This window comes from Cibotium barometz, chromosome 49 (assembly GCF_041138505.1).
Source record: "Cibotium barometz isolate CiBa-2024 chromosome 49, ASM4113850v1, whole genome shotgun sequence".
Taxonomy (NCBI): Eukaryota; Viridiplantae; Streptophyta; class Polypodiopsida; order Cyatheales; family Cibotiaceae; genus Cibotium; species Cibotium barometz.
Genome location: NC_141094.1, coordinates 7,361,391 through 7,373,926, shown reverse-complemented (window position 1 = coordinate 7,373,926; position 12,536 = coordinate 7,361,391). Strand labels below are relative to the sequence as shown.

The window sequence follows — 12,536 nt, the reverse complement described above, 5'->3', positions numbered from 1 at the left end:
TGGAGAGTTGTACTTGCTGTACTAGCTCTATTGCATGAAGACCCGTGGTTTTTGGGGAAGAATCAGTACCCACACGGAGGTATATGGATTATATTGTTGGCTCGGCATTTCTACAGCCTATGTTCCGGCTTGGTTGCCTTGTGTTGGGCTGTGTTATGGCATTTGTATATGGATAATCTGGCATCTCCCGTGGGGAGAGTAAGGCCCTCAAAGCTTGTACATGATATTATTCTCCTTGGGTAATAAAATACTCCAAGGGGGGGGTCGGCCCATTCCGGCCTCTATGCGGTGTCACATGTGCAAGATCCATTTTCAGCATTTGTGGATGTTTGTCCAGCTTTATGTTTTATGCAAAGTGATGATGGATATGTGTTAAGGCTGTGGCCATGTTTAAATGTTTTAATATGCATTGATGGTATCAACAAGTGTGTCAAAGGCCCTAGTCCCCCGGGCACCGCCGCTGCGAGTTACAGAAGGAAACACTGAGGAGCTAGATGTGTTGGCTGAACTGTACTGGACTGAACTAGATGAGATGGCTGAACTGAACTGGATGCGTTGATGGCTGAAAATGCTGATGTCAGATGCGATGATGGACTGAATAGTATGCGCCTCTATTTATATGAGTGAATTGGTGCTGGTCGGCCAGCCTTGCTGCAGTCGGCCAGCCCTAAATGCTCACGACTGCACCTGGATGCCATAAATGCCATCAAAAACTGGTCGGTTGACTTGAAGGCTGTCGGCTGATGTAGATATGCTGTCGGCTGATGCTAACAGCCCTGACTTGATGCACATTAATGCCTTACATGCTCATGATGACTAAAATGCTAATGTTGGTGATAATACACCCCCATATGATGCTCATACTGATATATGCCTGAATGAATATCTTGATTATGTGCCTGATGATGCCATGCCACTTGTACACCTGATGGGCGTGCACGTGACAAATCGTCCCTTCCACTTGATCAAATACTCATAATAAACGAATTTCTAGACTGTCTAATATACTAATCTATAACCAACTCAAGCTCTAAGGAAACATACATATCCTCAAGATTGGGAATCTCCTCCATTGGAATTACATCATCTGTCACCATTTGGCCACCCGAATGGTTCACTCTTGCTTTCACACTATGTACATATTGGATTGGTGTCCATAGCTTATGGAAGGTGCCTATGCATGTGATTGACACGTGTCATGCTGTATAGTTGGATATGATATTCCGCTGGGACTTGATGTTATCATGCCCGGAATATCTGGAGGACTTGGCTTTCCGCTGGGACTTGAGCCTTTGTGTACATGCCCGGAAATGCCTGGAGGACTTGGCTTTCCGCTGGGACTTGTGCCTTTGTGTACATGCCCGGAAACGCCTGGAGGATTGGCTTTCCACTGGGTCTGGTATCGCATATACTTGCTTGGAAACGCCTGGTCTTATATGGTTTCATGAACGGAAATTGCTCATGCCGATGCTGCATTGCATAGCATCTTTATGTGCCTGCCTGCAAATGAAATTGCATGCTGTTTTCATGCGTGCATGACCTATGTGCAGTTTCGGGTAAGGGGACGCCCGCCCGTGAACCGTGCGTGTGAAACTGTCTGCTGACATGGTTGTGTGGCATGTGAACAGGTGGTAAGTATTTCCCAATCTAGGCTCAAATAGCCCTTAGGACTTAGCCAATATTTATAAGTGAGTGCGTTCCCGTTTCATTAAAGTTTGGGCGCCCAAAAGTCACTTATAAATTATGACCGCTTCCAAGTTCACACTCACTGAAGTCCCGAGGCGGACAAGACTCAATGTCCAGGACCTGATCCTCCCCTTTTACTCATAAATGGGCATCTCCCCATGTCCCTTCACCTGATTGGACCCCAATTCACTTACTTATTAAGAGAAATTCGTGTTTTCTCTTCATGAGGATTTTTGGAGGCTGAAAACTCTGTTTTTCCACCATTTCTCTCCATTTCCAAGCTCTCCATAGCCATACCCAACTTGCTAGGGTGTTTTCCAAGCTTCCAAGAGTGTTTCCAAGTGCTAATCACTCTCCTACTCACTGCCACCAATGACTGAAATTCAGCAAAACAGCTCTCATTTTTGCTGTAATTTCTGGTCTTTTTGCTGAAAACCCTAATTTCAGCCTTCCTTTCTCAAGTTGAACCATAGGGGAAGCTTTCCCAGGGTTCCCCTTCATCCTCTTGAAGACTTTTGTCGCAAAGGATTGCGGCAAATCGAAGATATCAACACTTCTAAAGCTTCCAACGCGAAGGCTTCCGCTTGCTACAACTTCTATGAAGACTGGTAAGCTAATTAGAGGACAGCCATACAATGAATGTTGGAGATGCTAATACAAGAGGCAGAGACAATGAAATGCATGCCTCCAATGCTTTACAGGATGAGCAAACTCATGTGGTGCACAATAGGGAACATGAATATGTGGGACAGCCGTCCCGTGGCAAAGAGAAGATGCAAGAAGAAGAGTCCATAGTCTTGAGGGCTGAACTTACTCGTATGCAAGCTCTTCTCCATGCACAACAAGAAGAATTGAATCTCTATCGCCGCGAGGATCCATTGGTACATGATCGTTTGAAGGCCAAGAAATCTGAATCTTATATGGATCATGCACTGGCAATGATTGCTCAAGAGTTGCACATGCAACCGAGGGATGCAGCACATGCATACTTGGCTCGTACCGAGGATGCCTATGCAGAAAAGGCAACCATCCCACATGTCTTGGAATCCCGACAAGTGCCCGAACAAGAACTTATGTCTAAGAGGATGAATCTCCATGCGATGGGAGAGGAACAATCAGTGACTTCACGCCATGCAGGAATACCTCATGTAGCCCGTGAAGGATACAATGTTTATGGCAGTGGTCAAAATGTATGTCAAATGTCATTGCCGGCTAAAAATGTACATGCACAACACATGCAACATGGGCTGCAATTTTCTGTTGGTGCAGGTATTCCACGTATCTCTCATGCCACTCATGCCTTTGAGTGTGCTCGTGAGGGAGAGGTTATGGCTGAAAATGTATCAATGCATGTTGAGGGACCAGCCATGCCTCATGCTTACAGGACACATGTATCTATGCCTTATGCATCACCTTTTGGTCCAAAAATGATGCCACTTACAGGGGCTGTCCCAATGGACAAACATGGAGGAAAACATGTTGAGATGCACACACATGCATCAAAGTCTCGTGACTTCAAAGCCGGAGACAAATCTGTGAAGTTTGACACTTATCATGGAGAATATGATGCATCAAAGGCACTTGCTTTTATTGCCCAGTTTGATATTGCTTTCAGTGATGAGGATTTCACTCAGAAATCCATGATCCGACATGTAAGCATGTTCATGAAAGGCACTGCTGCCCATTGGTGGCTCACGGAGAAACTCTCATCGAATCCCGTTAGATCATGGGAAGAGTTCAAGGAGAGGTTCTATGCTCAATTCTTGCCTCCCAATGCATTGAATGAGATAACAATGAAGTGGGATTGGGTAAAGCAAAATGAGGGGGAATCGGTAAATGCATATGTACAAAAGTTTTGGAAAGTGCTCTTGGAGGTGTCTCCATTTATGCATGTCACCGAGGCGGAAAGGAAGAGAAGGTTTCAATCGGGATTGCAACCCGTGTACAAAGCGGGATTACAAATGTATCCTGGTCATACCTTACACCAATTAATCGCAGCCGCCGCCACCGCCACCGAGCAATTGGAACTCAAATTGAGTCGATCCAATAAGGCTAAACCCTCATTTCAAGGCAAAGAGAGGGCTGTCCAAAACCTGCAAAATGATGGACAGCCACCTAAAAGGGACCAAAAAAGAAGCCAAATCAGGTCCAAAAGCTGAAAATAAGTTTGCTAAAAAACGCCCTTATAAGCCGGCAAACCTTGGTCTTAGTGCTGAGAAGAAGAAGCAATATATGCGTGAAGGCAAATGCTTTACTTGTGGCAGCACTGAGCACATGGCAAGAGCATGCCCAAATAAGAAGAACAAAGCTGAAAATGCTAATGTACCGAAGCCTAATGTGCATATGGCTCCGGATGTGCAGGGCAACACTTCACATGATAGCAAAGATAGGGTTGTATGCAAAGCTTGGGGACAACTCAAGGATCAGCCCGCTTTGTTCATGTTTGATGATTGTGCATGAAAATTTCATATCCACTCAGATTGCAGCCGCTTTGGGTATTGAAGTGGAGGACATGGGTCCTCAAATTGAAGCAGGGGCTGCCTTTGTTGGTAGAGAAGTGCAGGTCATGCCTATTTTTGGCAAGTTGCGCATACACATTCAAGGCTATGTGGATCATGAGGATTTTCTTGTGGCGCCTTTGAATGGCTGTGATGTATTGCTTGGAAAGCCTTGGCATACACGTATTGATCCGTGCAAGGCTTACAAGACTAACAGGATCACCTTCATGCATAAAGGCCGAGAACATGTAATTGATGCTGATGAAGAGGGTGATACCATTCCCCTTGTATCTCATGTACAAATTAAGAAAGTAATGAAAAAGAGTATTTTTGCGTACTTGATTTTTGTACGAGATCCTGTTGAGAAAAATAATGTACATGTAAACACTCTTTGTAATGATAGGCTGAAATTTTTGCAAGAGCACAATCATTGTTTTGTTGATGAGTTACCAAATGAGTTACCACCTCTACGACCGGAAGATCATCGCATTGATCTTGTGCCGGGTAGCTCACCACCTAATAGGCTAGCCTATCGTGTAAGTGCATCCCAAAAAGAGGAGATCATGAAGCAAGTGAATGAGCTTCTTGAGAAGGGTTTGGTTCAGCCAAGCTCTTCTCCATATTGTTCACCCGTCCTCTTGGTTCAAAAGAAGGATGGATCCTTTCGTACGTGTGTGGATTATAGAGCTTTGAATAAGCTTACCATCAAGAATCGGTTTCCAATTCCACGCATAGACGACATCCTTGACAAGTTGAATGGATCGGCATGCTTTAGCCGAATTGATCTCAAGAGTGGATATCATCAAGTGCGTGTAGTGCCTCAAGATGTACACAAAACTGCTTTCAGGACAGCATTTGGGCTTTATGAGTATCTTGTTATGCCTTTTGGTCTTACAAATGCCCCGGCTACATTCAATAGAATGATGGATCGCATATTCTGTGGGTACAGGAAATTTACAGGTAGTCTTCTCGAAGACCGAAGAAGAGCATAAAGCTCATTTGGCTATTGTTTTTGAAGAGCTCCATAAGCATAAACTCTTCATAAATGCAAAGAAGAGTGAGTTCTTCTTGTCAGAGATACATTATCTTGGGCATATTGTGTCCAAAGATAGAGTGCGGATGGATCCTGCAAAGATTGATGCAATTCGGAATTGGCCCGAATTGAGTTCGGTGCATGAGATCCGTAGTTTTCTTGGATTATGCTCTTACTACCGCAGGTTCATTCGGCACTTTGCATGGATTGCTTCTCCTTTGCATGATTTGACAAAGAAGAAGGCCGTGTTCAAATGGACTAATGTGGAGAGAGATGCATTCCTCAAATTGAAAGATGCAACTACTCATGGTCCAGTGTTGATCGTTCCGGATTTACAAAAGCCTTTTTGTGTGGAATGTGATGCATCTGGAAATTGCATAGGAGCTGTCCTTAATCAAGAGGGACATGCCGTGGCTTATGAGAGTCGTAGATTGCATGATGCAGAGCTATCTCTTGGCATTTATGAGAAAGAGCTCTTCGCTGTAATTCATGCACTTACTATATGGAAACATTACCTTCTTGGGGCTGATTTCACTGTGAAGACAGATCACCAGAGTTTGAGGTATTTTCTTACTCAAACTAAGTTGTCAGAGAAGCATATGAGGATGGCCAATTTCCTCTCTATGTTTCATTTTCAGATCTTGCACACCCCGGGAAAGAAAAATGTAGTGGCCGATGCATTGTCACGAAAGCCGTATGTAGCAGCTATCTCGGTTGCCTCTCATGGGGACTTGTCTACCATGCGTGATTTGTATCATACGGATGCTGATTTTGCCACTATTTGGACTGATTTGATGGCTGGTCATGCACATGCCTCATATGTGATCAAAGAGGGTTATCTCATGAAAGATAATTGCCTATGTGTGGTGTCTGACATGAGGCAAAAGGTTTTGGATGAGTGCCATGCTCCTCCATATGCTGGTCATAGAGGCATAATGCCTACTACGCACATGATTGAGCGGTATTTCTTTTGGCCAGGTATGCGGAAGGACATAGAGGCACATGTACGTGCATGTATCACCTGTCAAAAGGTCAAATTTGATAGGGAAAAGGCACCAGGTTTGCTTCAGCCATTGCCTATTCCCACGCAGCCATGGGAAAGTATTACAATGGATTTCATTATGGACTTGCCACGTACCCAACAGGGTAATGATGCAATTTGGACAATTGTGGACAGGTTTAGCAAGCAAGCTCATTTCTCGCCGGTCAAAAAGACCATCAAAACTGAGCATATGGTTAAAATATATCTTGCACAAGTGTTCAAACATCATGGAATGCCGAAGTCCATTGTGGGAGATAGAGATCCCAGGACTACAAGTCTCTTTTGGCGGACCTTATTTGATAATATGGGCACCAAATTGGACTTCTCATCAGCTTATCACCCTCAAACGGATGGGCAAAGTGAAGCTGCAAATTCAGCTGTGTTGGATCTCTTGAAATGTTATGTGGCGGATCAGAAGTCTTCTTGGGAGAAGTACTTACCGCTTGTGGAATTTGCATACAACAACACGGTGCATGCATCTACGAGAAAGGCCCCGTTTGAGATTGTTTATGGTAAGGTGGTTTTGCCACCCATCCTTCGCACAAAGGATGAGATATTTGCAGCTGATGAGTATGTAAGAGACTTGGATATTGCGTTTGCTCAGGTGCGGACAGCCATTGCAAGGTCACAACACAAGCATAAAAAGGCTGCCGACAAGCATAGAAGGCAATTGGATGTTAAAGAGAATGATTGGGTATTGCTGAAATTTGAGAAAGCAAGACTTGCAAAGAGGCCTGGCAAAGAGGGTGCATATCCTAAGCTTGCAACCAGGTACTATGGGCCTTTTCGAGTGATCGAGAAGATCAATGAAGTGGCTTTCAGATTGGCATTACCTAGTCATTGACACATACACAATGCTTTTCATGTGAGTCTCCTTCGAAAGTATGTAGGGCCGGAGCCCAGTGAAATGATCATTGAGGATCCACCAGAAGTGGATGAGCTTGAGGAGATCTTGCAGCCAGAGCAGATTGTGTATCACAAGGAACGCAAGCTTGCTGTGCAGGCAAAGTTGTGAGGCGTTATCTTGTGAAGTTTGAGAACTATCTTCCCATTGATGCTAAATGGGTAGATGAAGAGTTCTTCAAAGATTGCCCGCATGTGCTTCAAACATATTTGGATGCATTTTAGTTGCGGACAACTGTTTAGAAGCGGGAGGGAATGTCACCATTTGGCCACCCGAATGGTTCACTCTTGCTTTCACACTATGTACATATTGGATTGGTGTCCATAGCTTATGGAAGGTGCCTATGCATGTGATTGACACGTGTCATGCTGTATAGTTGGATATGATATTCTGCTGGGACTTGATGTTATCATGCCCGGAATATCTGGAGGACTTGGCTTTCCGCTGGGACTTGTGCCTTTGTGTACATGCCCGGAAACGCCTGGAGGACTTGGCTTTCCGCTGGGACTTGTGCCTTTGTGTACATGCCCGGAAACGCCCGGAGGATTGGCTTTCCACTGGATCTGGTATCGCATATCCTTGCCTAGAAACGCCTGGTCTTATATGGTTTCATGAACGAAAATTGCTCATGCCAATGCTGCATTGCATAACATCTTTATGTGCCTGCCTGCAAATGAAATTGCATGCTGTTTTCATGCGTGCATGACCTATGTGTAGTTCCGGGTAAGGGGACGCCCGCCCGTGAACCGTGCGTGTGAAACTGTCTGCTGACATGGTTGTGTGGCATGTGAACAGGTGGTAAGTATTTCCCAATCTAGGCTCAAATAGCCCTTAGGACTTAGCCAATATTTATAAGTGAGTGCGTTCCCATTTCATTAAAGTTTGGGCGCCCAAAAGTCACTTATAAATTATGACCGCTTCCAAGTTCACACTCACTGAAGTCCCGAGGCGGACAAGACTCAATGTCCAGGACCTGATCCTCCCCTTTTACTCATAAATGGGCATCTCCCCATGTCCCTTCACCTGATTGGACCCCAATTCACTTACTTATTAAGAGAAATTCGTGTTTTCTCTTCATGAGGATTTTTGGAGGCTGAAAACTCTGTTTTTCCACCATTTCTCTCCATTTCCAAGCTCTCCATAGCCATACCCAACTTGCTAGGGTGTTTTCCAAGCTTCCAAGAGTGTGTTTCCAAGTGCTAATCACTCTCCTACTCACTCCCAATGACTGAAATTCAGCAAAACAGCTCTCATTTTTGCTGTAATTTCTGGTCTTTTTGCTGAAAAACCTAATTTCAACCTTCCTTTCTCAAGTTGAACCATAGGGGAAGCTTTCCCAGGGTTCCCTTCATCCTCTTGAAGACTTTTGTCGCGAAGGATTGCGGCAAATCGAAGATATCAACACTTCTAAAGCTTCCAACGTGAAGGCTTCCGCTTGCTACAACTTCTATGAAGACTGGTAAGCTAATTAGACAATGTGTTGTCATTACTTACTCAGTAGAAGGGTAGGACTCCTTGTTTAGCCGCCTTGTGTAGTATTTCTCTTGTCCTATGTGCTATTGAAGATGTTGCTACCTTGCTTGGTAGAACATAGAGCCAATGGTAGAGAATATGGGCACTGAAGTCGGGCCGGACATCAAGGCAGCTCCTTGGTGATCTACATCGACATACCATTGTTTTCTAAATGCTGAATTTCATATGCATTGGCATGGAGGATTTGGCAATGGATGCCCGTGAAGCTATGTATTGAATTTCTCCAATAGTAATACAATTTACTCAAGGGAGGGGTCGGCCGTTCCGGCTCATTGTGTGTCTCTTGTCAATTCAGCAATTTACTTCTTGTATATGAGCAAGTGTCCTTCAAATCTTAGTGTATTTAAGTGTATTGATTAGCATTGTGTTCAACCAAGTCACATCATCAACCTCACCTGAACATTCTTTCTAACGACTGACGTGAAACACTGCATCAATCCCAATTCCTCGAGGTAGAGCTAGGTGATATGATACATTACTTATCTTCTTTGTGATCTAATAAGGACCACAATACCGAGAAGACAACATATAATGTTTACCAATTCTTATCATCTTTGAGTCCTTTGGGACTTGACGGTGAACCCACGTGCCCTCTCAAAATTCTCCTCTGGTTAGCATAAAATTTGGGCACTATTTATGATTATCCTTGTAAGCTTCAACATGTCTTGCGTATCTTGCAAGTAAGTCTTCCAAGCAGCTTGCACAAGAGGAATAGAGCAAGTCCTGGTACTATTAAGTTGCTACATGGTTTAACTATGAGGATTGCCATTGGTCAACTGAGGGTGTCTTCCCATTGCCTTTAGATTGAGTCAGAGAGAGCTGAGGCATCCCACCAAAGAAGTGGATATGCTGACTATGTATGACAGGGGAGACAGAGGAGCATCACTCGTTTAGATGCCCCGCTTACTACGAGATACGGGGGAGATTCCATTGTCTTGTAAAAGGATGGCTTTGGTCCTCTCTCACGGGCAATACATATACTTCGTGCCATAGAGAGGCACTGCCAAAGGAGGTGGGCATTGATGCCTTGTACTCCATTCATGAGGAGGGTGACACAGGATGAATTCTGCCCATTATTTAATTGTATATCACGTGTAGTATGCGGGCCATAATTCCTTTGGCAGATGGTTTTCATTTTCAATCCAGTTTACTCATGAATCACATGTATCCCTTTTTGTTCTCATAGACCCTTTGGGTCTTTCATAGCAATTAATACAATCTTTCTTTCTTTCTTTCTCAAAAATCGATGACCTCATAGACCTTTGTGGTCTTTGTAAGAGTGTTAAAAAATCTTTATTTTCTCTCTTTTCCAGAGCACTTGCTTTTCTGAGAGGAGGGTCCAAGAGAAACTAAGCAAAAATACACCTTATTCTGCTCTATGATGGGGCTCAGAAACTAAGCAAAAGTACACCTTATTCTGCTCTATGATGGGGCTCAGAACATACAAACTTTTGGATTCCTCTTCCAGATTCAAGGAATCTATTGCACACTAGAAGCTATGAAACACTTATGTCGATGGTTGCAATTTCACTCTTACGCTTGATCTGCTTAGAAGGCTGATTCTAGGCTGTCTCTGTGCGAGAGGTTACTATAGAAGCTGAGGAAGGTGAATGCTGGGAAGCGGGAGTAAAATGCCCTTTTCACACAGCACTAAGGCCCATAATATGCTGGTCAACATGCAGATCTATGTTTTCTTTTGATTGCGTGATTGGAAAGAACTGGATTCTGCTGTTTGAGATTTGGTATTCTCTTTCTAGTGTGCTTTTAAAAAAAAAGGAAAATCACACTCACACACTTGAGTACCACAAGGGGGTATCATCCTTCCAAATATTAACCAGTGAAAGCAGCGGACAAGATTCATATTGACTCAAGATACTGACCTTCTTCCAGCCACCGTCGAGAATGTAAACCGAAGGGTGTCCATGCATGACTAGTGCCCACCAAAGCCGTGGAGCAAGTAGACCATCACCACAATCATAAACAACCACATGCTTCTCTGTTGACACACCTTTCCATTCCATCTGCTTGACATAATTCACAACGAGATATCAAAGACAGAAAGATGTGTCGGCAGTCAAGTCCAACGTCCAATACAGTAAACAAATGCAAGCTTCTCTTCCAATACACTTTCGCCTTTCATTCTTACCAACATGGTAAACTCTTCATCATCAGTTGTTAGCTGCACAGGAATATCAGAGGTGCAATCAACACCATCCTTTACCTACAAACCTGAAAGAAGTAAGAAAAGATAACTCACAGAGTCCACAAAGTGATTCTAGGCCATGCAGCTTTTTTTTTTCTCCAAACTTTACCATTCCTGCCCAAGGAAAGGAATTCTGCCTAAATCCATATATTTACCAAACACATGGAAAGCAAGGACTTCCAAGTTTCTGTGCAGGAACACTCAAATTGTTGATATATGCTAGAATTTAGAAACCATCCCGTATTGGAGTTAAACCTTGAATTAGGCATGACTTGTGGTCGACTCCAAAGAGAGTCTACAACCATGAGAGTACATAGCTTGCATGGTCCCAATTGCATGCCAGCACCCTCTTCCTTTTCGAGAGTCTTTGATTTGCTAGGAGTATAAGAAAAATAGCTGACACTGAAAAAGCTCATGGTTCACTCACAAGGCTGAAGACAGTGCTGGAGTACTCTTGCAAATGATAGACCGTGTAATGGGCACATCAACCACCCTAGCCCTAAGCCACAGAAACTCGTTTCGCCCTGGCACCAAGGAGTTCAGATTTGGGTGTCACGCGTCTTGTACTCACACTTTACCCAGGAAGCATGTCTGAACTTTGCATATGACAGATGCATCTCTTTCATAGTTTCAAGTTTTCAAAACACCATTTAAGGGCTGGTTTTGCTGCTGTAATGGCTGATTTACAGCCCTTGGTTGTTGTCCATGATGTCCATCATCATCAAAGATGACTCTGCCAGGCTCCTGTTGCCTTGCAGGCTCCTTATACATGCATGTTTCATCAAAAATGACATCATTGCTGCGTATAATCTTTCTATTCACTGGATCCCAAAGTCTATACCCCATTTCACCTCTGTCACCATATCCTAGGAATATGCATTTGTGAGACTTAGGATCAAGTTTGGTGCGCATTTCCCTGCGTATGTGCACGTACGCAACGCATCCAAACACTCTCAAGTGCTTGTAGGACGGAGGCTTCCCTGTCCATACTTCCTCTGGCACTTTCCCACCAAGCCTCGTGTTGGGTGACCTGTTTATAAGATGAACGGCTGTCATAACAGCTTCAGCCCAAAAACCATGAGGTAATGCAGAAAGTGACAACATAGAACGGACCTTCTCCTGAATGGTCCTGTTCATCCTTTCTGCTGTCCCGTTTTGTGGAGGATCATAAGGAGTAGAGAGCTCCCTCTTGATGCCTTTAGCATCACAAAAGTCCTGAAACTGTTTGGACATACTCTCCACCATTGTCGGAACGCAAAGCCTTCAGTGTTTTGCCAGTTTGATTCTCAACATGAGCAACAAACTTCTCAAACACTGAGAATGTATCACTCTTCAAGCGAAGAGGATAAACCCACACCTTGCGTGTGGCATCATCTATAAAAGACACAAAATATTTTGCCCCTCCCAAAGAAAGCTGAGGCATCTCACATACATCTGTATGCACAAGCTCTAACTGAGCATCTTTCTGTCCAAGAGCTTTCTTGTGGGGGCACTGGAGTTGTCTACCATATATACAATGCTCACAAAACTGAAAACTTGAGAACTTTAGAGAAGGCAAGTAACCAAAACGAGACAATTGCTCCATTCCTTTGACACTCATGTGTCCCAACCGGCTATGCCACATAGAGATTTCCGGC

The 12,536-nt window shown here is 44.0% G+C and overlaps 1 protein-coding gene across 6 annotated transcripts in view; it reads right to left on the bottom strand.

Moving 5' to 3' along the window:
- LOC147610244 (uncharacterized) overlaps positions 1 to 12,536 on the bottom strand; it is a 33,964-nt gene that overhangs the window by 12,971 nt on the left and 8,457 nt on the right. For all 6 annotated transcript variants that reach the window (XR_015264017.1, XM_086786108.1, XM_086786105.1 and 3 more), the window contains 2 exons: positions 10,843 to 10,917; positions 10,577 to 10,717 (listed from right to left, as the gene is read on the bottom strand). Coding sequence is in view for 5 of the 6 variants with exons in the window: in XM_086786108.1 (XP_086642234.1) it covers positions 10,577 to 10,717; positions 10,843 to 10,917 (216 nt within the window). In the remaining variant the exon portion in view is untranslated. The remainder of the gene's footprint in view (positions 1 to 10,576; positions 10,718 to 10,842; positions 10,918 to 12,536) is intronic.